The 24,506-nt window shown below is 42.1% G+C and overlaps 1 protein-coding gene across 9 annotated transcripts in view; it reads left to right on the top strand.

Annotated features, from left to right (window-relative positions):
• The window catches only part of dennd4a (DENN/MADD domain containing 4A), a 103,018-nt gene that overhangs the window by 61,115 nt on the left and 17,397 nt on the right, over nt 1-24,506 (top strand). For 2 of the 9 annotated variants that reach the window (XM_078427434.1, XM_078427430.1), the window contains exons 16-23: nt 179-385; nt 3,082-3,210; nt 4,484-4,631; nt 7,610-7,738; nt 17,285-17,428; nt 19,246-19,401; nt 22,130-23,304; nt 23,919-24,135. In XM_078427434.1, coding sequence (XP_078283560.1) covers nt 179-385; nt 3,082-3,210; nt 4,484-4,631; nt 7,610-7,738; nt 17,285-17,428; nt 19,246-19,401; nt 22,130-23,304; nt 23,919-24,135 — 2,305 coding nt within the window. Of the gene's footprint in view, nt 1-178; nt 386-3,081; nt 3,211-4,483; nt 4,632-7,609; nt 7,739-7,959; nt 8,077-17,284; nt 17,429-19,245; nt 19,402-22,129; nt 23,305-23,918; nt 24,136-24,506 lie in introns of all 9 variants that reach the window. The other 7 variants (XM_078427439.1, XM_078427437.1, XM_078427436.1 and 4 more) reach the window with 6 other exon arrangements.

Here is a 24,506-nt window from a genome sequence, read left to right as displayed (position 1 = left end):
GTTGTTATATGAGTGATGAAAGTGACATGTGAAATCTGATGATTTTACATTTCATGCCATCTCCGTGCAGAGAGAGTAATAGAACAACAAAAAAGGCAGCGTTGAAATTCTCAATATTCTATGTATGATGTGATATATATTTAATTCTGCAATATTTTCTATTTTTGTTGTATTTCAGGAGATAAAGTCAGCTCAAAAAATTGCAAAACGCTACGCATTAATTCCTCAGATGTGGTCAAAGTGTCTCCTCCGTCATTGCTATGGTCTCTGGTTCATTTGCCTTCCTGGCTATGTGAAAGTATGCCATTCAAAGGTCAGGGCTCTTCGGACTGCTTATGATGTACTAAGAAAGATGCAGGCCAAGAAATTGGAGGCACCAGATGAGGTGTGTAATATTGATGTGCCTGAGAGCGATAAAAATTATACCAAACGCAATCAACAAGGAACAATGCTTGTTTACTATTTTCCCTTGCCAACTCACTCTAATTAATTTTAGTGTTGCCTTTAAAATCTGTATGTTTTCTCTATTTTTGTTTTAAAGCATCTAACACATTCCTGTCCTCTTATTTTTTTTTCTCCTTCATTTTGAAATTTTACTTTGTGATCCTGAATGATATATGAACTGTTCCTGGTATTTGTTCAATGCTCAATTAAAAGGAAGTATTCTTGTCAACAAACAGTATTTTAGCTGCTGAAGCAACAAAATTATCCCATGTTTTCATCAGATTAAGTGTATTCTTGTACTAATGGATGTGGAAATGTGCATTAAGCCCAGTTATTTGCTCCAGTTGTGAGAACTACAGCACTTCCAAGTTTCACATTTCCTACCATTTTGTTTTCTGAAGAATTCAATCCCTGATAGCAAAATTTTTTCATGACCCGCAGCTAATTAAATTCTTATATTCTGGCTAAATCTGTCATTATTTGAAAGGGAGAAAAATGGTTACAATTAATACAATTAATAAAATCATAAACACAATTAAACAAGAAGTAATGCTTATGATTTGTTTTTAGTAAGTTAAACCAGATTCTGCCAAAGGAAATGGTAGCGGCTGATACAGGGAGAGTAATAAAACATTTAAAAGATGCTCAGATTGATGGATAGAAAAGGTTTAGAGGGATATGGGCCAACTTTAATGGAATGATAATGTGCTTCCATGCCAGTTTTATAGGTTTTGAGGTGGCGAACATGGTTAGTATGGGAGCCACAGACTCCTCCACCAGTGCAACAAGGTTGATGGGGAAGCTGGTGACTAATTTACAAGGTTATTTGTGATAGGTCCCATCTGCCTAACACATACCCGCGAGATTCTCAATACCATCTTGAATGTTTCTTCCCTTGGGGTGATTGGGGTCAAAGATATCCAGGAACAAGAGGGGATGCTTAATTTCCTCATGGAGGCATTGAGCAAAATCCTTGATATTTCTTTCTCAGTCCACCTGGTAATCTTTTCCCACGATAGAGCTCAATTATCGTCAAGTTAAGTTAGGAGGAGGGGGAGTTCAATGAGATCTGGGTGTCCTAGTGCATCAGTCAATGAAAGGAAGCATGCAGGTACAGCAGGCAGTGAAGAAAGCCAATGGAATGTTGGCCTTCATAACAAGAGGAGTTGAGTATAGGAGCAAAGAGGTCCTTCTACAGTTGTACCGGGCCCTGGTGAGACCGCACCTGGAGTACTGTGTGCAGTTTTGGTCTCCAAATTTGAGGAAGGATATTCTTGCTATGGAAGGCGTGCAGCGTAGGTTCACTAGGTTAATTCCCGGAATGGCGGGACTGTCGTATGTTGAAAGGCTGGAGCGATTGGGCTTGTATACACTGGAATTTAGAAGGATGAGGGGGGATCTTATTGAAACATATAAGATAATTAGGGGATTGGACACATTAGAGGCAGGAAACATGTTCCCAATGTTGGGGGAGTCCAGAACAAGGGGCCACAGTTTAAGAATAAGGGGTAGGCCATTTAGAACGGAGATGAGGAAGAACTTTTTCAGTCAGAGAGTGGTGAAGGTGTGGAATTCTCTGCCTCAGAAGGCAGTGGAGGCCAGTTCGTTGGATGCTTTCAAGAGAGAGCTGGATAGAGCTCTTAAGGATAGCGGAGTGAGGGGGTATGGGGAGAAGGCAGGAACGGGGTACTGATTGAGAGTGATCAGCCATGATCGCATTGAATGGCGGTGCTGGCTCGAAGGGCTGAATGGCCTACTCCTGCACCTATTGTCTATTGTCTATAGAACAGACAACTTTTTCAGGAGTTTGGCATGCAAACACATGGTCTGCCCACCAAAGCTGACTGAATGTAACTAGGACCTCAGTATTGAGGGTGTAAGCCTAGGAGAGTCCACAGACGTATTTACTTGGGTTACTTATCCTTCCAGTGAATTTGGAGGATTTACTGGAGATAGCAATGGTGGTATTTCTCCAGTGCTCTGGGTATCCACATCACCGAAGCACATAGGAAGGCATGGATCACTGCTGCCCAGTAGCCCATGCTTTATGTGTCAAGTCTGAGCACCTTCAAAACAGGTCAGACGATGGTAACTGCAGAGGGTCTTTCTGGTTTCCTGTCATAGGGCAAGTCATGGCCATGGCCCTGTTCAACTGCCTCCTCCCATTGTCCATTCTGAGCACAGTAGACATTTCCCAACATTATCAAGAAATGCTCCATGCAACAACTCAATTAAAAATGCAGGGAACAGTACTAACTTTTTTTCGGCCACTGGAGCCTTTGAGTCCATTGTGCAAGTGGGACTATGGAACACTCTCAAAATATGTTGGGATAAATAAAATGGCACAAAATTGCCACAGCAGATTTCTTTAATTTAACTCCTTGCATGCAGAGTTAGACAGCATTTTGGTTCTGGAACTTGCTTTTGAACCCACACACAGGGGCATGTTTCATTCAATTTGTGATTCCCTTCAGATGATAATTAAACTCGGTGCTCAAAACCTTAAAGTGATGCAGGCATGACCATACAATGCTGTGAGGTGTATCTGACTCATTGGTAATTGGGGGAAAACAGGTTTTCCAGATCTCTACTTAAGTGAAGGATCTCCTGGTGATGAAGTTGTGTTTTGTGATTTAGGTGTGCTACCGTGTTCTGATGCAGTTATGTGGCCAGTATGGGCAGCCTGCACTAGCTGTCAGAGTCCTGTTTGAAATGAAGAAAGCTGGGATTCACCCCAATGCTATTACTTACGGCTACTATAATAAGGTATGACCCTCTACATATTTACTGAGTCACTCAATGTTGCTTTGCGTTGTTACTTAGCTATTCCTCCCTCATGCTATATTTTTCTTGAATTGTGCTTCATATGCCAATTAGCTTTTTTTTAGCCAGTGCCAAATTTATTGCTTATCAAGCTTCAATCCATCTCCCTGATGCAGGGAGGTATAGGAAAGTGGTGAGGGGAAGAGACATGGGATAGGTGTGGGAGAAGGGAGACACAATTCTGAAAATTCCCCCCCCCCCCCCCCCCCCTGAAAAAGACTGAAAAATATTCTGAAAAATACTATTTGCTTGATGGTCCTACTGAGATCAAGGGAAACTAAGTTCCTCTCAATCTGATTATAAAATAACAGATCCAAAGCAAACTAAAATATCGTTTTAAATCAATGACCTAATTGCAGATTCATTCATTTCTGATTTTGATGGTTTGTGACAGACCAGGAAGAATGAGGGGGGGGGGAAAGTGTAGTATATTGTAGAGAGAGATGGAGAGAATAATGGAAATGTCCCTGAGAGGGTGCGATCAAATTTTCCAGGTAGCACATTGTTGCAGATGTCTAGAGAAGTGCAAGTGGAGGAAGGTTCACAATTCGCAAGTCTTCAATCCATTTGTCTCACACCTTCTGTCTTTTCATCTCTGGCCATTGTCTAGCCACCTGCCTAGCAAAAACCTCACCTGTATCCACCTATTACTTGCCAGGCTTTGCCCTGACCCTGCCCAAACCCAGAGATATAACAGACTGCAAATGCTAGAATCTTGAGCAAGACATAAAGCGCTGGAGAAACTCAGCATCTGTGGAGGGAAATAGAGAAACAGGTGTGAAGAAGGGTCCTGATCTGAAACGTGGTCTATCCGTTTCCCTCCACAGATGCTGCCTGACCCACTGAATTTCCCCAGTATTTTGTTAGCAGAAAATAGAACACGGTGTTTCAGCTTGCAAGCTTTCACATTCATGTTTCAGCTTATCAAAACGAGTGAGGAAAATTCTGAAACCCTCGGTATTTCCGAAAAATTGGTTCCCAGATTGCTGGAACTTTAACAGCAAGACTTTGTCCCGTTAGAAGGAGACAGCTTCTTGCTTTAAAAAGCGCCTTAATACTTAATAAAACAATCTAAACATCATTGTACTTAATTAAGCTTAGATCTGAATCTAATGCCAGAGATAATATTAAAACTACTTTGCTTCACCTCCTCGGCAGGATATTGATCTAGGTTTTTAATCTTTAGTTTGAGTTGATCTTGTTTGATTTTCCGCAGGCTGTTTTAGAGAGTACTTGGCCAACAAGCAACAGAGGTGGTTATTTTCTATGGATGAAGCTAAGGAATGTTTTGCTTGCAACATCTCAGTTCCGCAGAGTTTTGAAAAAAGCTCCACCAAATCCACTACAGACCCAGATGTTGTCGGGTAAGTCAGAGTTACCAGCAGATGTGCACTGTGTAATTTGGAGACCAGTTATTGTCCAACTACCACTGCATATCCAGAAAAAACTTTAACTAAATCTGCCAGATATTTCAACAGTTTAAAGGATTACAATTTTCCATTCATAATCATCTTTATAGACCAATTATTTTTCTAATACTTTAAAGGGATATGGAGTCCCAGGTCAGGTCAGAATTAAGTGAACCTGATTTATTCTGATTTCTTTTTGTTTAGTGGCCATGCCACTCAGAGGGCAGTACATTTCTGAGTTAGAAAAACATGGAAAAATAGGTGCGGGGTAGGCCATTTTGCCCTTTGAGCCAGCACCGCCATTCAATATGATCATGGCTGATCATCTAAAATCACTATCCCATTCCTGCTTTTTCCCCCATATCCCTTGATTCCTATAGCCCTAAGAGCTAAATCTAACTCTCTCTTGAAAACATCCAGTGAATTGGCCTCCACTGCCTTCTGTGGCAGAGAATTCCACAGATTCACAACTCTCTGGGTGAAAAAGTTTTTCCTCATCTCAGTCACTGTATTCGTAAACAGTGACCCCTGTTTCTGGACTCCCCCAACATGGGGAACATTTTTCCTGTCTCTAGCCTGTCCAATCCTTTAAGAATTGTATATGTTTCTATATGGTCCCCTCTCATCCTTCAAAATTCCAGTGAATACAAGCCCAGTCGACCCATTCTTTCATCATATGTCAGTCCTGCCATCCCGGGAATTAACCTGGTGAACCTACGCTGCACTCCCTCAATAGCAATAATGTCCTTCCTCAAATTAGGATCAAAACTGCACACAATACTCCAGGTGCGGTCTCACCAGGGCCCTGTACAACTGCTTGTTCCTAAACTCAAATCCTCTCGCAATGAAGGCCAACATACCATTAGTTTTCTTCACTACCTGCTGTACCTGCATGCTTACTTTCAGTGACTGATGTACAAGCACACCCAGGTCTCATTGCACCTCCCTTTTTCCTAATCGGACACCATTGAGATAATAATCTGCCTTCCTGTTCTTGCCACCAAAGTGGATAACCTCACATTTATCCACATTATGCTGCATCTGGCCACTCACCCAACCTATCGAACTCGCCTTCCTCGCAGCTCACACTGCCACCAGCTTTGTGTCATCCGCAAACTTGGAGAAGTCACATACAGGCCATGCTAGTAAGGACAGCAGGTTTTCTCCCCTGAAGGGCATTAATGAACCAGATGATAACTATTTTCAAGAAAAGTGTGATAAATTTATGCAGCATGTATTGGTATATTTTTTATTACAAATTAATTAACTTTTTTTAAATGCCATCATGTTGCCTTTAACAGCTGAAATTTGAAGCTATATTTCAGGAATATATGTCGAAATATTTGAATGGTTAGTTCCATGTAGGTATTTAATAGTTTTATTATCAGGTGCACAAGCCTTTGACTTTCTGCAGAGTAGTGTATAGTAATTATTTTTCAATTTGAAGTTGTGTCTTTGTGAATAGGAGCGATGTGCTAATGACAAACCTAATATTTAATGCTCATTCCTAATTGTCCGTGAAACGATCATCATGATTTTTTCTCTTGAATCAATTTAAGCACTATATCAAAGAGTTATTATCCATGCGAATCATTGGTGCACACTAAACTGTGATAATTTATGTTTATTTCAGTAAATGTGGTTGTGTTTTAATCCCCATTAAGTGGGATTACTCATCTCTCATGCAATTGACAGAAATTGAGCAGCGTTCCTGCTGCTTGCTGCACCTCACTGGTCAGTGACAGACCACCTTCTTATCTAATTCAGCCTTCTGAATGTGGTGTTACTCCACAGTTGTACTCAATGTGGTCTGAATCCCTGGCAATGTATTTTTCCTGTTGTTTAAAACTGCGTGCCTGATTTAAATTGCCACGTTTATGTGCATTTATTTCTGAAGCCATGGCAGTATTATAATAATAGAAATGTGGGTGATAAGCAGAATGAATTAATGTTATAGAGGTACTTTTCTAGTGCTACGGTATTTGTCAGTTTAATCATTAGGACTAGGAACGTTTGAATCAACACTCTTGCATATATCAGTTAATTTACAGATTATTTAATTTTTAAAGTATATAATTTTATTAAATAGTGATTGCCAGTTTAGCTGGAGAACACTAATTGAATTTCCTGGCTTGAGAGAGATGAGCTAATACTTCAGGGTGGTTCAGCAATTACATCATTCCGACCATCTGTGTTCTAGTTTTATAAGCCCTTGAGTCCAATAATGCTTCAAGACACTTATTTTTCCCAGTCATATTACCAACAAAGTTGAACCCAAGGGATTGATTTATAAGATTTGAATTAAATCACAATTTTGGAATGTTAAGATAACTCCTTTAAATGGATTGTTATGGTTCCCCTATGGCTGAGCAAATTTAGGAAATTAATAAATAAATGGACATCATTGATCAGGAACAGGTTTGATACTTAGGCTGCTGGCTAATCTTATAAATAGAGTGAGTGCTCTGAGGATCAAAAAAAGGAAAAAGAGGCACGATTTCTAATCTGATCCTAATCTTGAAGTCCTTGATATGGTATTGTGTGTACATGTATCGACTAAGAGGGTCAGAATCTGCTTGAAACTGTCCCCCAAAGTTGAAAAGCATATTAACATCCACTATTAATACAATCACTGGATCAATAATACTATTGGCCACTTTGATGCCTTTAGAATGGGGATGAAAATGAAATTATAGGTTGCCAGTGACTTGTCCTAATCTATTGTAAGAAAATAACTGCAGATGCTGGTACAAATCGAAGGTATTTATTTCACAAAATGCTGGAGTAACTCAGCAGGTCAGGCAGCATCTCAGGAGAGATGGAATGGGTCACATAATGCTGGAGTAACTCAGCAGGTCAGGCAGCATCTCAGGAGAGAAGGAATGTGTTCACAAAATGCTGAAAATGTCCTAATCTATTTGTTCTCTGAGCAGATGGCAGTGACCTGGATGCTGTTAGCCATGGCAGCATGGATAGCTCTAATGAAACTAATACTGTGGAGCAGCCCCAATTCAGCACTGAGCAAATGAAAGTAGATACCACTGATGATAGATCTAGTACAGGTACATATTATGGTGTCACCAACATCTGTTGACTCAAACTTCTCTTTTGTTTCGTTCATTGCTTTTTGCTGTCCCCTCTGGTCTGTGTGTGATTATCTGCTTATATCCATCTTATGCGGCTTTTGATTTCCTGCTTATCATGACCACCTTATACCTTTCACATTCCCCTTTATTTTCATTCACCATCCGCATACCCTTGTATTACTGCTCTCTGCACACAGCTAGGCTTGGCTCTAGCTCGAGCTATGGATATGGCAGTCAGGAGTCCTTGTATGAAAGAGTTCCATGTCATTCTCTCTGGATTTCCTCAGAACTGAAGGATGTCCATGTGTTTTCAGGTAATTGGCTAACTTTTTGTCTCCTTTCTATCTCTGTTTTGACTGACTTACTCAGACTTTTAATTTTCTTCTTACTTGTTAAGGGGTTTTTTTCCAGATGTGATGTGCATGGGAAAGCAAATAGCATCATTGAGTTGTATAGCATAGAAACAGCCCACTATGACTGTGCCTGTGCCTGTCTTTACAAATCCCACTTACTTGCATTAATTTCATATCCCTCGAAGCCCCGCTCATTCAAGTACCTGTCAAAATGCCTCTTAAATGTTTTCACTGTTCCTGCCTCCACTGCCACCTCTGGCAGTTCAATCCAGATACCATCTATCCAGTGTGTGAAAAATGTACTCCTCCAATTCCTTTTAAACCTCTACCCTCACACCTTTAAACTATGCCCTCTATTTTTAGACACGAGTTCAAAGGGAAACAGGCTCTGACCACCTGCCCTCTACATGCTTCTCATAATTTTATATACTTCTATCACACGGATGTCAAAGGCAGGATTTTTTTATCCATTCTAAGACATTGAAGTATATTCAGTAGTGCAATCTTGCTTTCCTTTGGTGAACAGCTTTCTGATCCTGAGAGGACACTGCGTTCCAAAGGCCTGCTAAGACACGTTTTGTGAAAGACATATATTCATATTTATTTACTTTCTTGTTTTCATTCTTCCAGTACTTAATATGCATTAAATGAATGGAACATTCCATCCCAGTGTAGGCACTGGGATGGAATGTTCCATTCATTTAATGCATATCCCAAATTGTTAAATTATTTAATGTGACTCATGGGCATACATATAGTAGAGTCGGTTTGTCCAACTTTTATTTATTATAGGGACCACACTCATCCAGTTACCCTTATTCTGCATCAGCCACTGTGCAAATGGCTATTAACTATATAATTTACCAATAAAATTATACTCCATCACTTTTACAATATTATATACAGTTCGTTTAATATATTCGGGGTTCTGTTTTTTAACTTTTCCATTGAAATAAACAAAAGACTATGTAGAAGCATTTTTAGGCCCAAGCGAGCCCTCGTATTGTGGCTGTGCAGGTTACAGAAATTTACCCCAAACTAAAAATGTCAAAATCGCAATATCTAAAAATTTGAGTTATAGAATAAAATTTGCACTTACACAATTCATTTGGGGGGAAAGAAAGTAAATAAAGAAATAAAAAAACATTTTTCAACTCTCATTTCTTAATGTAAGTACAGATGACATGGCTTTGCTCCAGCATTTTGTGAATAAATACCTTAGATTTGTACCAGCATCTGCAGTTATTTTCTTACACTGGCTTTGCTTTATGGTTGTTTGTAACACGGACCATTTTCTAGGAAAACAACCTCCTCCCCCAAACACCCTTCCCTGGTTTACATAGGATAACATTATATTGGATATGTGATACAGAAACAAGCACTTGGCCCATCAGTGCATGCTGGTATTTTCTCTGCTCCACTGAAACTTCATCCTGCCTTTTTTCATCTAGATCTGTCAGCATAACCTTCCTTTTAGTTTCTTTTTTCACATGGTACTGGATCATTATTGTCACATATACTGAAATATAATGCAAAACTTTATTTTGTGTGTAGATCATACCACACATGAGTTTAACAGGAAGGGAAAAGGGAAAGGAAACAGAGTGCAGAATATAGTATTAAAGCACAGAGAAAGTGCTAATTTTAAAACAAAATGTAAAGGCCATAACAATATACTGGTTAAGTGTAGGAAAGAACTGCAGATGCTGGTTTAAATCGAAGGTAGACACAAACTGCTGGAGTAACTCAGCGGGACAGGCAGCATCTCTGGAGAGAAGGCATGCGTGACGTTTCGGGTCGAGACCCTTCTTCATGTCCCACTGAGTTACTCCAGGATTTTGTGTCTACCTACTGGTTAAGTCTCCCCTTAAAGCATCTTTCTCGTTCTCTTCAATCACTCCCAATGGGAACAAGTTCCTTTTTCTCCCCACTCTTTGGATAAAGAAAACGCAACTAAAATTTCCATTGGCTTTCTTAGTGACTATCTTTTACTAGAACTTCTATAAAGGTTCCAGTTTTGCACTTCTCCACAATTGGGTACTTCATTTGTACCCTCTCTTACAAAACATTTAATCATTTGAAGATCTTATTGGGTCAACACTGTCAAGAGAAAAGCGATCCAGTTCGTTCATCCTTTGGTACTATGTATGCTCTTGCATTGATATTATCTTTGGAAATTGCTTCTGTCCTTTATATAATATGAGAGAGAACCAGTTCTGTCATAATACTCTAACCAAGGTTTAATATAGGTTTAGCATTACTTTTCTACTTTTTAAAACTGTGTCTCAGGAAAAAAACTTTAATGCTTGATTAGTATTCTTTATTGCCATGTTAACCTGCAATTTGGATCTCCTCAGTACTGCTTTCAAGTGATGAGTTGCCTCCCTATTTATCCCACCAGAATGAACCACTTCATACTGACCCTCATCTGCTGATTGTTTTCCATTTTGCAAGTTTACCACTGCCTTCCCTTCCCCCCCCCCCCCCCCCCATCTGTAATTGTTTGTCGACCTTCTTAGCATTGATATCCCCACCACCACCAAATGTAGTATTATCCACACAATTAATTCCAAAGCCTAAATCATTAATGTAACATAAGCAATAGTAGTCCCGGCACAGATCCATGCACGCACTGTCATTCACTATGAATAGCTAACTTGTATATTCTCTGAGTTGTGTCTTGAAGCATTTAACAGACTGTGTATTCTCTAACCTTTTTTCATTCTTCTATAATGGATTACCTTAGCCAAACCTATTGAAAATCTGGATAAATTACTTTGACTGTATTTCTTTTTCTACTCTTATATTACCTCTTTAAAAAAATAAAGGTTGTTCAAGCAAAAACACATTTTTCCTCTCTCAAAAATCAGAAATTGCTGAATATTATTTGCTTTGGATGTTTCTCCAGAGAAGCACTGGAAGTATTTAGAGCAATTTTCCAAACAAATATTCAATACAGGCATTTGAATCTTCCGTATATTTATAACTCTCTCCGTTCACCCTCCATTAATCATAACAGCATCTGAGTAAATATTTAAAAAAGCCAAAGTTAATCTCTCCTCTCCATCAAAAGGCTTTCTTTCTGCATGAAGGCTGCATTTTCTTGTAATAACTTACATCTGCTTGTTATTCTACGGCCAAAATACGCCCAGAGCTATCCCACATTGTTTTTCTTAGTACGATTCATTTTCCTGTGATTGAAGAAATGTGTTTTGGTTTAGCGGCATCACACTCTTTCAATGTGGCTACTGATCATCTGATGAGTACAGTAATTCTTCATTACGGATAGTGGAAATTATTTCTTATAATAGTGATGTTCTCCCCACGCCCTGCTCCTCCCATATTCAAGAAATAGGAGCAGGAATAAGCCATTTGGCCCTTCATGTCTCTGCCATTCATGATCATGACTGGTGATGTACCTGGGGCTATAATGTTTTTGCCTCTCCAGCCCTTGAGAGTGAATTCTGAAGATTCATCACCCCCTAAATGAAGAAATTCCTCCTCATCATATCCCTAAATTGTTGTGTTCTTTAAAAAGATACAGTGAGTCCGACTGTGTTTTTACGCGAGTGTTTATTCTACTGCACATCTGCTCCTTCGGGCTCCTCCCTGTCGCCCTCTGATGACCCCTACCAATAGACCTGTGTAGTCTTAAAGGCACATTGCAATAACACCACATCTCCCCTTTCTAGAATCAATCGGTAGACTGCGGTTGATTCACCAGACCTTAGAGGATTATTCTGCCTCTTTAGCTGGAAGGTCTGTTCCTATCTGAACTAAATTAATTCAACATAAGTACATGTAAACACATTGTCTTAGTGAAAAGGATTTTACCCTTTTCACTAAATTAGAAAAACATTTTTCTTTAGAAACTCTTTTTTTTCACTTATAGTTCAACCTATCTGGTCTCACCACTCTTCTCCCAAACCTGGTTCTGGGAGTGGATGGCAGTTCTGGAATGTTCTCTTTTGGTGGCTCTGCTGAGCTCTGCTCTGGAATGTTCTCTTTTGGTGGTTCTGCTGAGCTCTGCTCTGGAATGCAACCCGGGAGTTGCTCTTTCATACCACCCCCACTCTGGTCCGGCAAGGGTTTCATGGGAATTAGATGGTGACGGTTTCGCCTGACCGTCCCGTGAGGTCCCTCCACGATGTAAGAGCGGGGGGCGGTGTGGCTGCCGATCTCAGCTCCAGCTTCGCCTTGATCCGTGACCCACACTTCTTGTCCGGGAAAGAGCCTGTCGAGACTCCGTGCATGATGCCGCAGGTTGTACCGTTGTGCATCTCTGATTCTCTTCTCCTTTTCCTTCCACGCAACCACTTCATTGTCGGGAAGAGCAGGATTCAGCAGGGCTGGAAGTGTTGGTACCGTATTGCGAAGCCTTCTCCCCATAAGGATTTGGGCTGGGCTGTACCCGTTTTGCAGTGGGGTCGCTCTATATGCAAGTAAAGCGAGGTAGGGATCCGCCGCTTTCTTCAGGAGACCCTTCACTGTCTTGACTGCACGTTCGGCCTCCCCGTTACTCTGAGGATATCTCGGGCTGCTTGTGACATGGCGGAAACCATACGACTTTGCAAACGCAGCAAAGGCGGTTCCGGCAAACTGAGGCCCATTGTCTGTGACCAATGTCTCCGGAATGCCGTGACGTGCAAACATTGATTTGAGGTGGTGGATTACATCTGTCGACTTGGTGGGGCTGAGTGGAGCGATTTCCACGTATCTCGATGTATAATCCACTACCAGCAGGTAGTTCTTGCTTCCCAGCATGAACAAGTCAGCTCCCAGCTTTTGCCATGGTTGGCCTGGGTATTGTGATGGCATCAGCGGCTCTGTGTGGTTCTGTCTCTCTTTGCTGCATGTCCGGCAGTTGAGGACCAATTCGTTCAGCTGCTGATTTAGTCCAGGCCACCACACTGACCGTCGTGCACGCTCTCTACACTTCACCACTCCCTGGTGACCTTCATGTAGTCTGGTCAGCACGTCGTTCCTCATAGTTGAGGGTATGACTAATCTGTCCCCTTTGAGTAACAGTCCGTCATTTACCGTGAGCAATGCTTGTTCTGCCCAGTACAGCCTGAGTGCCGGTTCACTGTTGCTATTCGTTGGCCATCCTTCCTGACACAGCTGCATTATGCGTGCGCACACACTGTCCCTTTTTAACTCCGCTCTCAACTCATCCAGGTAGGCAGTGCTTGCCGGCAGGTTCTCTATTATCATGTCCACATAGATGTTTGTATTCTCAAACAACTCCTTTTCGTCAGGCGTTTCCCCCATTTTCACAGGAGCACGCGACAGCGTATCAGCTGTCCACAGACACTTTCCTGGCACATGAGAAATGGAGTAAGAATAGCGCATGAGGCGCATCCGGAAACGCTGAATCCGTGGAGGGAGAGCATCCAGTGCCTGTGACCCCAGCAGACTCAGGAGAGGCTTATGATCCGTCTCCATCTGGAAGTGTTTACCGATGAGAAAGTTGCGGAACCTTTCACAAGCCCAGGTCAGGCCCAAGGCCCCTTTCTCCACCTGCGCGTATCTCTGCTCCGTCTGTGTGAGAGATCGCGACACGTAGGCTACCGGTCTCCACTCCTCATCCCATTTTTGGAGAAGTACACTTCCCAGGCCGTAAGATGACGCGTCTGCTGAGACTTTGCATTCACGGTTCGTGTCGTACATGGCTAGTACAGGTGGGGATACCAGTGCATTTTTCAAATCTTGAAACGCTCTTGCCTGGTCGACGCCCCACAGCCAGCAGTTCCTCTTTGACAGGAGGTCTCGCAGAGCCTTGTCTCTCTGCTAGTTGCGGGATGAACTTCCCCAGCTGGTTAACCATTCCGAGAAAGCTCCTCAGCTCACTCACATTGGTCGGCTCCTCCATCTTCCTTACAGCCTCAGTCTTGCTCGGGTCAGGACTAATGCCACTGGAGGAGAGGACATGACCAAGAAAGGTCACCTCTTCCTTCGACAGGTCACATTTGTCAATGTTAAGCGTAATGCCCGCCTTTTGGATCCTCGCCAGCACAGTATGCAGACGAGCGTCGTGCTCCTCTCGTGTTTGGCCCCAGACCAGTACATCATCCATGTGGCAGACGATTCCCTCGAGTCCCTCCGTGACCTCTGACACCATCCTATTTTGAAAATGTTCGGGGGCAGAGGCAATGCCGAAGGGCAGCCGCTTGAAGTAGTAACGACCGAAGGGTGTGATGAATGTTGTGTATTTTGCTGAGTCTTCGGTCAGGGGTATTTGCCAAAACCCCGTGTTGGCATCCAACTTGCTGAATATTCTGGCTCCAGCCAGCATCTCCAGTGTTTCCTCCACCGATGGCAGGATGTACTTTTCTCGACACACCGACTCGTTGAGGTTAGTGAGATCGACGCATATGCGTACGGCTCCTGTCTTTTTCAGCACCACCACCATGCCTGAACACCAGTCAATAGGCTCTTCAACCCTGGTGATCACCCCCAGGCCTTCCATGCGGGACAGTTCTCGCTCGACTTTACCCATCAGCGGCAACGGAATCCTTCTGGGTGTCTTCAATGAGAACGGTTGGGCCCCTGGTTTCAGCTTGATGGCATACTGCTGTCGTACCTCCCCGAGACCGCTGCATAGCTTCGGGTAGCTAGTCTTAAGTGTCTCTATGGTGATGCTGTCTAGCCGAACCACAAGCTCCAGCTTGCCGATAGCAGGCCTCCCCAGCAATGCAGTGTGCAGGTGTCGTGTGACGTACACATCCTCCATCACCCTTTTCTCTCCTTTCACCAGGAACAGCCCAGCGACGCCCACAACTTCTAGTGGACTCCTCCCGGGTCCCAGCAGTGGCTTGGTTGCTTTACGGAGGGTAGGTGGATCGCTGTCTCTATAGATCTCTTTAAACACGGTGTGGGGTAGGACTGTAAAATCGGCGCCGGTGTCAATTTTGAATGACACGTTTTTATCATTTATGTCGATGTTTGCCATCCATGGCTCTCCATCGGCTGTGACGCTGCCTAGGAACATAACATCCTCGTCCTCTTCAACTTCCTGCACGGTTTTGGGTGATCTACACACATGCTTGTAGTGTCCCTTTCTCCCACATAAATGGCATTTCGCATCCTTTGCCGGGCAATCCTGCCTTGGATGGGACGGAGAGCTGCCACATTTATGGCACTGTACACTTTTCCCCCTGCTGTGTTGGGCGCTGTGTGTTTTGAGTTGGTGGCCATAAGCCTGGTGAGGTTTGTTTTTGGCACCTTTACTACTGCTCTTATACACTCTGTCCACAGATTTAGCATCACTTGTCTCTGTCCTGGTTTCACCTCGCAGAGAAGATTGTTGGCGTTTCACCTCCTCACTCTACCTCGCCATATTGACGGCCTTTTCGAGCGTCAATTCTGCGTCAAGCTGCATACGTTCGGACAGCCGCTTATCCATCAGTCCGACAACAAGCCTGTCGCGTATCAGCTCGTCGTGTAGCACCCCGTAGTTACAGTGCTGTGCCAGCGCATATAACGCAGTGACAAAGGCATCCACTGTTTCATGTTCTCCCTGCCTGCGCATGTTGAACTTGGCACGCTCATAGATTATATTTTTCTTTACTATGAAAAATCGTTAGAAGCCATCGCGCACCCCTATGTACGTTCCGCTTTGTGCTACTGTCAGGTTTAACCCGCGCAGAACATCGTCCGCCTCATCTCCCATGCAATAAATCAGCGTGTTAACTTGATTATCTTCGGAGCTGGCATTCAAGTTACTTGCCAGACGGAACCTTTCGAACCTCCGTATCCATTTGGCCCACTCTTGCGGCTTTGAAAAGTCGAAGGACTCCGGAGGCTGGATGCTAAATGTAGCATTTGGTCCTACCGGGGCTCTCTGTGCGTTGTCGTCTTGCATGTCGCACTCTTTTTTCTCTTTTGCCGTCAACGAGCTCCAAACGATAGTTGTTCGACTCAAAGTACACTTCATGCACCCTACAGGACTTCTGACACCATGTTGTGTTCTTTAAAAAGATACAGTGAGTCCGACTGTGTTTTTACGCGAGTGTTTATTCTACCGCACATCTGCTCCCTCGGGCTCCTCCCTGTCACCCTCTGATGACCCCCTACCAATAGACCTGTGTAGTTTTAAAGGCACATTGCAATAACACCACATAAATGGCCTCTCTCTTATTCTGAAACTATATCCCCTGGTCCAAGATTCTTCAGTGAAGGAAAATGTCTTCCCTGCATCTATCCCATCAAGTCCTTCAATAATTTTACATGTTTCAAGGAGATCTCTTCTCATTCTCCTTAATTATTGAGAATAGTCCAAGATCATTCCAGCTCTCTTCATATAGCAACCCTGCTATTCTTCAAACAGTTTGGAGAATCTTCTCTGCACTCCCAATGTGGAAAGTACATCCTTGTGTAAGGAGACAAGGTTATCCTTGTGTAAGGAGACCAAAACTGTCCACAATACTCCAGATGCAGTCTCACCAAGGTTCTATTCAATTGTAATGAGATTTCTTTATTCCTGTATTCAAGTCTTGTACAAAAGCTAACATATTATTTGCCTTCCCAATGGCGTGTGCACCTGCATTTTGGCCTTCAATTTACAAGCAAATCTAGGGCCCTTTGAACATCCAATAACTCACTGTTTAACAAAAAGCTCTGCTTTTCTGTTGTGTGCACTTAAGTGGATAACACCACAATTTTGCAAATTGATATCCATCGACCGTGTTCTCATTCACTCACTCTGAACATCCAAATCCTCTTGAAGCCTCTTTCGGTTTCCTCAGCCAAATCATTGGTGTACATAAATTGTGAACAGCCAGGGCTCAAGCAACAATCTCTGTGGTCTGTTTCCTTCCGTCATCTAATCTTGAATCCAGTATATTGACCCCAGTCCCAAGTGCTTTAATTTTGCATACTAACATCCTATCAGGTTCTTATCAAAAGCTTCGAGTAAGTCCAAATTCACGTCCATTGGTTTTCCTTTATCTTCTCTACTTGTTATTTCTCAAAAACTTGTATAAATTTGTTACGCCTGATTTCTTTTTCATAAACTTGCTTAATCTCATTAATGCTTTCCCAGTGTACTGTTATTCTGTTATATATAGTGAATTCTAGTATTTTAGAGGCTTTTATAAAGGATGTCATATCGGGATTATAAAATAATTTTATTACTGTAAAGATGTTTAATTGTTTTTTTTAATCTAAGGTGGACAATCAGATCTAGGATACAACTCATTATCGAAAGAAGAAGTTAGACGAGGGGAAGTGCCTTCAGCTCTTGGGTCTGAGCAGCCTGGTGTGTGTCAGCCAGTGGACAAGGATGACAAGAAAGAGAGTGACTCCAGTTCATGTACATCTCAACTCCTATAGTTTCTATTATGTTTGTTAAGAGAATCATTGTGCATGACTGGGTCATCATAATCTGGTTCGGTTTGAAGGAAGATTTGATCATGTAAAGTGTCATGCAGACATATCCTGTTCATGCATTCCTCAGAGCTAATTTCTTGGGGGTTTGAAATGTGCCACTAAAGTTGTGGAAAGGTGAATTAAAAAGCTAGTATCCACAGGCTGCAGTGGGGTTGATTACTAATTCCTCCGTTCTCCTCAAATGTGAATCAGAAATAATTTGTATTTCACTTCTCTAAGTACCTTCTACGTCCAGGGTCTTGGGAGAGGAGAGGAGAAAGGTAAATAAATAGGTTATCATGCTAGTTTATTCAGATTGTTTCTCAATTCCTGAAAGTGATACAGGGGGCATGTGGCTGAATTTATTTGACATCTAATACTGTTGAATTGCAGCTCGAGAGCTTTAGAAGTGTAACTTGAAATCCAAGATCAGATTTCAACTTTTGTGCCACTCCAGGTTTTCATTTGACTTTGATAATCTATTTTGGGTTAATTAAGTTGGGGCAGGATTTCAGTTCATTTGCTGATTAAAGCTGACTAGATGAACACCAACTTTTACTCTGCTCCTTGTTGTGAATGAATGACCATGGTTGCATGTTTACTGATGCCTTATTTGATAAAATGGATATGTGACTAAATTATACATTTTCTGGGTTGTACCAGGGAATTCGATCTGAGAGAGAAAATGGTTAGCTCCCCCAGGTTAGAGAAGTAGAAAAACACATTGGCTTGATGGCTGTCATTAATCCGCAGGAAGAGTAAGTTTGTGGACTCTGGGTAAGAACCAAATTGGTTAAAAAAAACAACTGAACTTGAATATCTGTGCAAATAGAGGGTTTGGCAATTGGTGTAGTATTTCTTTTGGAACGTGGGTGTCACTGTAAGGCTTATTCCTACTTGCCTTTGAAAAGTCCACCTTCTGAAACTCTGCACTTCTCATGGAAATATTGCCACAATGCTGTTGGGGAGGCACTATCATAATTTAGTCATGATGAAGGACTGTTATTTAGCCCTTCCATCCTTTGGTCACATAGAAACATAGAAAAATAGGTGCAGGTGTAGGCCATTCAGCCCTTCGAGCCAGCACCGCCATTCAATATGATCATGGCTGATCATCTAAAATCAGTATCCCCTTCCTGCTTTTCCCCCATATCCCTTGTTTCCTTTAGCCCTAAGAGCTAAATCTCTCTCTTGAAAACATCCAGTGATTGGCCTTCACTGCCTTCTGTGGCAGAGAATTCCACAGATTCACAACTCTCTGGGTGAAGAAATGTTTCCTCATCACAGTCCTAAATGGCCTACCCCTTATTCTTAAACTGTGACCCACTGGTTCTGGACTCCCCCAGCATCGGGAACATTTTTCCTGCATCTAACCTGTCTGATCCTTTAAGAATTTTATGTTTCTATAAGATCCTCTCTCATGAAGATGAAGGACTGTTGATATCTCTCCAGATGAGGAGGGTGTGCAACTTGGGGGAGAAGATCTCAAGTGGTGGTGATCTGGTGTTAATTTCTGATGCTTTAAACCAGCAGAAATGTAGTTTGTAAAATTGGGTGGGACAGTGGCTGAAATCAGTGTTGTGTGGGGTTTGGAATGGTGATCAGTGTCAGATACCAGAACACTGCTGGAAGAGTGCAAGGAGGAAGGGAGGGGAAGTGGTTTGTTTAAAGGTGTGAAGTAACTTTGCAGAGCTTTCATTTGAAATATGCTTTAATTGTGATAATTGATTGTTGATTTTTTTTTTCCTGCATTGTTTGCAGTATCTGAGAGTGAAAGTACAAAGGGCAGTGGAGACTGTCTGCCCCATTTGGAATCTGAAGGAACCAGAAGTAACTTGAAATCTGTATCCAGCATTGTAAAGATGAACTGCAGCTTTGAGACATCTCAGCCAAACCACAGTACTAAGGGAAATAATGGTGTGTAATCCATTTCATATCTATTAGATCGATTTGAAGATCTTCTGTCTCTGCTGCATTTGCAATTTTTGAAGATTTCAGTCACTACTGTGCATCTTTAAGTTGAAAGATTTAACTGTTCTAAAAAAGTTTTAACATAGAATTGTTGCAGCTGTCTGCAAGGCAAATGCAATCAATCTTATTCCCTGATTTTTCCCATTGGCCATTCAATTTATCCCTTGAATATCTTTTTAATCTCTTTCCTAGTTCCTAAATTCTGACTGTAAGATTGAATCCTCCTTTCTGCCTATGCTCTTGTTGCGTTCACTCTGCAACCACTCAGTTCCATCCTTGACTCTGGCACCAGGCACACAGCACACCATCCTGGATTCATGTCTGCGGCAAGACACATGCACACACTCTGTTCTGGCTCTATTGCCCAGAGTTAGATGTGACTGTCGGGTAAAACAAGATGTGCTCCAGTATGGCTGCATGGCAAGCCTGATCTACTTTGACTGTCTGACTATCCTCCCCTCCCAACCCTCTGCTGGTGTCCACTTAAACTGGAGTGATTACCTCCTGAAACGTGCCACTTGCATTGATTTCAGCCGCAAACGGGATTCTGGTAATGGCAGATGCAAAATATCTGGAATTTGAGTCTTACAACAGGCAACGGTTCCTCTGTGTGTAGTCATGTCGATTTTGGGAAGCATCCCGGATTACCTGCATGGCACAATGTGCAATTTCAATGGCACTGAGTAAAGTATTAACTATTGTGGGTATATGTATCTATGTATATGTGCGGAAATAGAAACATAGAAAATAGGTGCAAGAGTAGGTCATTTGGCCCTTCAAGCCAGCACCGCCATTCAATATGATCATGGCTATTAATCCAGAATCAGTACCCTGTTCCTGCTTTTTTCCCATATCCCTTGATTCCATTAGCCCTAAGAGCTATATCTAACTCTTTCTTGGATACATTCAGTGAATTGGCCTCCACTGCCTTCTGTGGCAGAGAATTCCACAAATTCACTGATAATGTTCATGAGTAACAATATGCAAACTTTGTTTTCAGAGATCATGAAAACTTGTTACTATATTGACTATATTTCAGCTATATTTCAACTTTTAATTCAGAAATATAGTATGCTGCCTCTCACCTTTGTGGAAAGTTTATGGAGACTAATATATAGTGCGAAGATAGACACAACAAGCTGGAGTAACTCAGCGGGACAGGCAGACCCTTCAGACTGAAAGTCAAAGGAAAGGGAAGCGAGAGTTGTGGATGAGGATGTAGAGAGAGATAGAACAAATGAATGAAAGATATGCAAAAAGTTACAATGATAAAGGAAACAGACCATTATTAGCTGTTTGCTAAGTGAGGATGAAAATCTGGTGTGACTAGGGTTGGGGAGGGATGGAGAGAGAGGGAATGCAGAGGTTACTTGAAGTTAGAAAAATCAATATTCATACCTCTGGGCTGTAAGCTGCCGAAGTGAAATATGAGATGCTGTTCTTCCGCTCTGACAATGAAGGAGGCCTAGGACAGAAAGGTCAGTGTGGGTAGTCACAAAATGCTGTAGTAACTCAGGGGGACAGGCAGTATCTCTGGAGAGAAGGAATGGGTGATGTTTCTAGTCAAGACCCTTCTTCAATGGGAATGGGAAGGGGAATTAAAGTGTTTAGGCATCGGGAGAGTTGGGTCCAGGTGGAATTGAGTGAAGGTGTTCAGCAAAACAATCACCCAGTCTACGTTTGGTCTTGCCAATGCATAAGAGTCCACATCTTGAACAACGGATATAGTAGATGAGGTTGGAGGTTGGATTCCTCATCCACTTGCATCTCCTCCAACCTCATCTACTGTATCCATTGACCAAGATGGTCTTCATGGTTTAGGGAAGAGCTGTCAGAATAGCATAGACAAATAACTGCAGAGCATTCTGTGCTTGCGATGAAGGAAGGAATGAATGATTAGGATGGTGGAAAAATTGCCAGTCTGCACTGAGAGCTCCTTGAGAGTTGTTGGAGCTGCATCCAGACATGTGAGGAGCATTTCCTCTTACTGCGAATGTGCTGTTAATGATGGGAATATTTTGGAATATCAGGAAATGAGTTAGTCGCCACAGGATTTGCAGTCTCTGGCTTACTTTTATAATCGCTGTATTAATGTGCCTATTCCATGGAATTTCCCATCATTTTATCTCTCTACCCCACTCGAGTCTGTAACTCCCTTTTCAACAAGTCAAACAGAATCTGTAGAGAGAGAAGCAGAATATAGTTGGTAAAGGGTATGATCTAAAACATCTACTCTATTTCTGTCTTCATAGCTGCTGCCTTACCTTCTCAGAGTTTCCAACATTTTCTGTTCTTATTTTTAACTATATTATTAGACATTTGGGGCGGCGATGGAGTTGCTGCCTTACAGCGCCAGAGACCCTGCTGTCTATACGGAGTTTGTATGTTCTCCCTGTCACCACGTGGGTTTTCTCCGGGTGCCCTGGTTACCTTCCACACACAAATGTTATTGGTTTGAAGGTTAATTGGCTTTGGTAAAAAATTGTAAATTGTCCCTAGTGTGTAGGGTAGTGCTAGTGTATACTGATTGCTAGTCAGTGCAGAATCGGTGGGCTGAAGGGCCTATTAACACGCTATATCTCGAAAGACTAAAGTAATGTCTGAAGATATGAAATAGAACAAACTACATTTCTACTACTAATCAAAACTGAAAATATTTGCTATTTGTTCACAGAAAATGCTGCAGAAAATGCTGCAGAAATGCCATTTACGACATCCTTCAATAGAGCCACATATCCTGATCCTGGGCTAGTTCACAGCAGCAGCTTGCGCAAGAGGCATAAAAGTGCTGTGGAGCCAAGCTTAAAGGAACAGATGGTATGGGGAGGAAGGAACCGCAACCTTAGTGGTGATGTTTTTGCAGGGCTTATGTTGCACAGAGGAAGCGTGGACAATGACCCCAGGGAGATTACAGATAAATTGGGTGCTGATGCCAAAATCTTATCAACAGCTTTACAATTGGCCACAAGACCAAACACATTACAGATTGGCAAACCCAGGCATGTGCTCAAACAGGAAGGCTTAATCCAAGAAAAGGAACTGAGTGATGAAGATACTCCATTTGAATTGGATGAAACATCAACTAATATGGAGGATAAAACAGATTCTCCTGCCATCTTTGATTTGGAAGATCTGGACAATGATCTTGACAATGCAAAGTCCCAAGGAAAACCTAATCAACACCGAAGGCAGCCACCCAAACAATTGCAGAGGAGTTTAAGTGCAGGAGCAGGGATCAAACCAGCAGAAAGAAAGGGAGTTCAAAGAGGCTATGATCCTCTTTCTCTTCTGGTTGCAGAAACAGATCAAGAGAAAGACAAAGACGAAGATGAAGACTATGATAAATGTCTCTCCACTCCTTTAGCCCATCGAAACTTGGCTGAAGAAATAGAGATGTACATGGACTCCGTGAATAGTCCATTGTCAAGTCGCACACCCAGCATGGATTTCTCAAAGCCAGAGGAAGAAAGCAGTGCATCATTTAACACCAAAGTTCTGCCTACAGTAAAAGGATCAAGGAGATCCAGCCTTCCATCAGGCTCACCCAGATCAGCAGGACTTTCACGCTCCAGAACATTTCAACCACAAGCAAATGTCAAACAAAGAGACAGACTATGGTCCTCACCATCATATTCTCCAAGTAGCAACAGAGGAGTTAGAGGTCGAGAGACAGGTAGAGCTATGACACTCATGTCTCCACCTCCGTTTAAATTGGACTCATTATTGCCACCCACATTTGATGTTTTAAAGCACAGTATGTTCTCAGCTGGGAGGGGAGTGGCAGAAAAGGCAAACAAGTGGTACACCAAGCTGGCAACATATGCTGTACCTATCAAGGAAAATGGCAAGGTAGGAAACTTTTTAATGGTGGGAGCAATTGTTCCTGTTTCCTTGAATAAATAGCAAAGCTCTTTAAAAGAGCCAGCTTGGGCACAATGAACCACATTCACTCCCTCTGTGCTTTATAGCTCTGAGATTTGCACTAAGATTTTGCAACTGCATTATTGTCTCAGGCCATAACTTGTTTGCTGTATTGGTTGTTTTTTTAAAAGCTCCTTAATCACGTAAAATGAATTGAAAATCAGCTTCCATTTATGGTCTAACATAGAGAATTCAGTAAATGATTGAAAAATGCTAGAAAAACTCAGCAGGTCAGACAGCATCTGTGAAGAGAAAACCAGTTAACATTTCAGTTCAAAGACCATTCATTAGAACGGAGAAGGAATCCTAGTTCTGAGGAAGGGTCGGCAACCTGAAAAAATGAACTCTAGTTTCTCTCTCCACACCTGCAGCCTGACTCGCTGAGCGTTTCCAATATTTGTTTTCAACTTCGTATTTCCAATTCTTTGAATATCAAATGCAGGGAGTTTTCTGTATGCAAATACATTATAGTAAGTGTTCTCCATGGGAGGAATACATAATCTCTAATATGTACAAACTTAATTTGCTTAATTTATTTTTAGGGATATTATTCAGAGAGAGATAATGCCGCCTTGACTGGAGAGCAGGATCCTGAAGCATCATCTTTGGATGAAGAGAGCTATGAAGATTCAGACAGATTAGCCTCCACCCAAGCTGGGAGCATGCCTGCAGGCGAGACCAAAGGATGGGGTGTGAGACAGGCTAGTATGGACAGCTCTGGAAATCACGAAGGGACTCCTAGACAACAATTACAAATTGGTAGGTAAAGTCTGTGGTGAAGACTTGGTCAAAGAAATGTCTGTGGAAGAAGAGTTCACCATCATGTCAGCTGTGACTTTGTTTAGATGGGAACAGAGGGAGGTTAAGGGCTCTGCTGAAGAATAACCAGGGTGTTGAATCTGAAATGCAAGTTCTGCTTCTCTACCACAGATGTTACATTTTCTGCATTTTCTATTCTTATTTCAGATTTCCAATATCTTTAGTTCTTTTGGGGGTTTTTTCAGGTAAAATCGGGGTCTAATCTGCCAATAAAAAAATTCAAAATGTGATACAAAATACAAATTGATTATTAGTGTATTGTAACAAATGATGCTACACCTTATTAAATCGGATAGGGCAATTCCTGATTT

Source organism: Rhinoraja longicauda, chromosome 33, assembly GCF_053455715.1.
Source record: "Rhinoraja longicauda isolate Sanriku21f chromosome 33, sRhiLon1.1, whole genome shotgun sequence".
NCBI classification, from domain to species: Eukaryota; Metazoa; Chordata; class Chondrichthyes; order Rajiformes; family Arhynchobatidae; genus Rhinoraja; species Rhinoraja longicauda.
The sequence above is the reverse complement of the archived record's forward strand: the minus strand, read 5'-3'. Positions and strand labels throughout refer to the sequence as shown.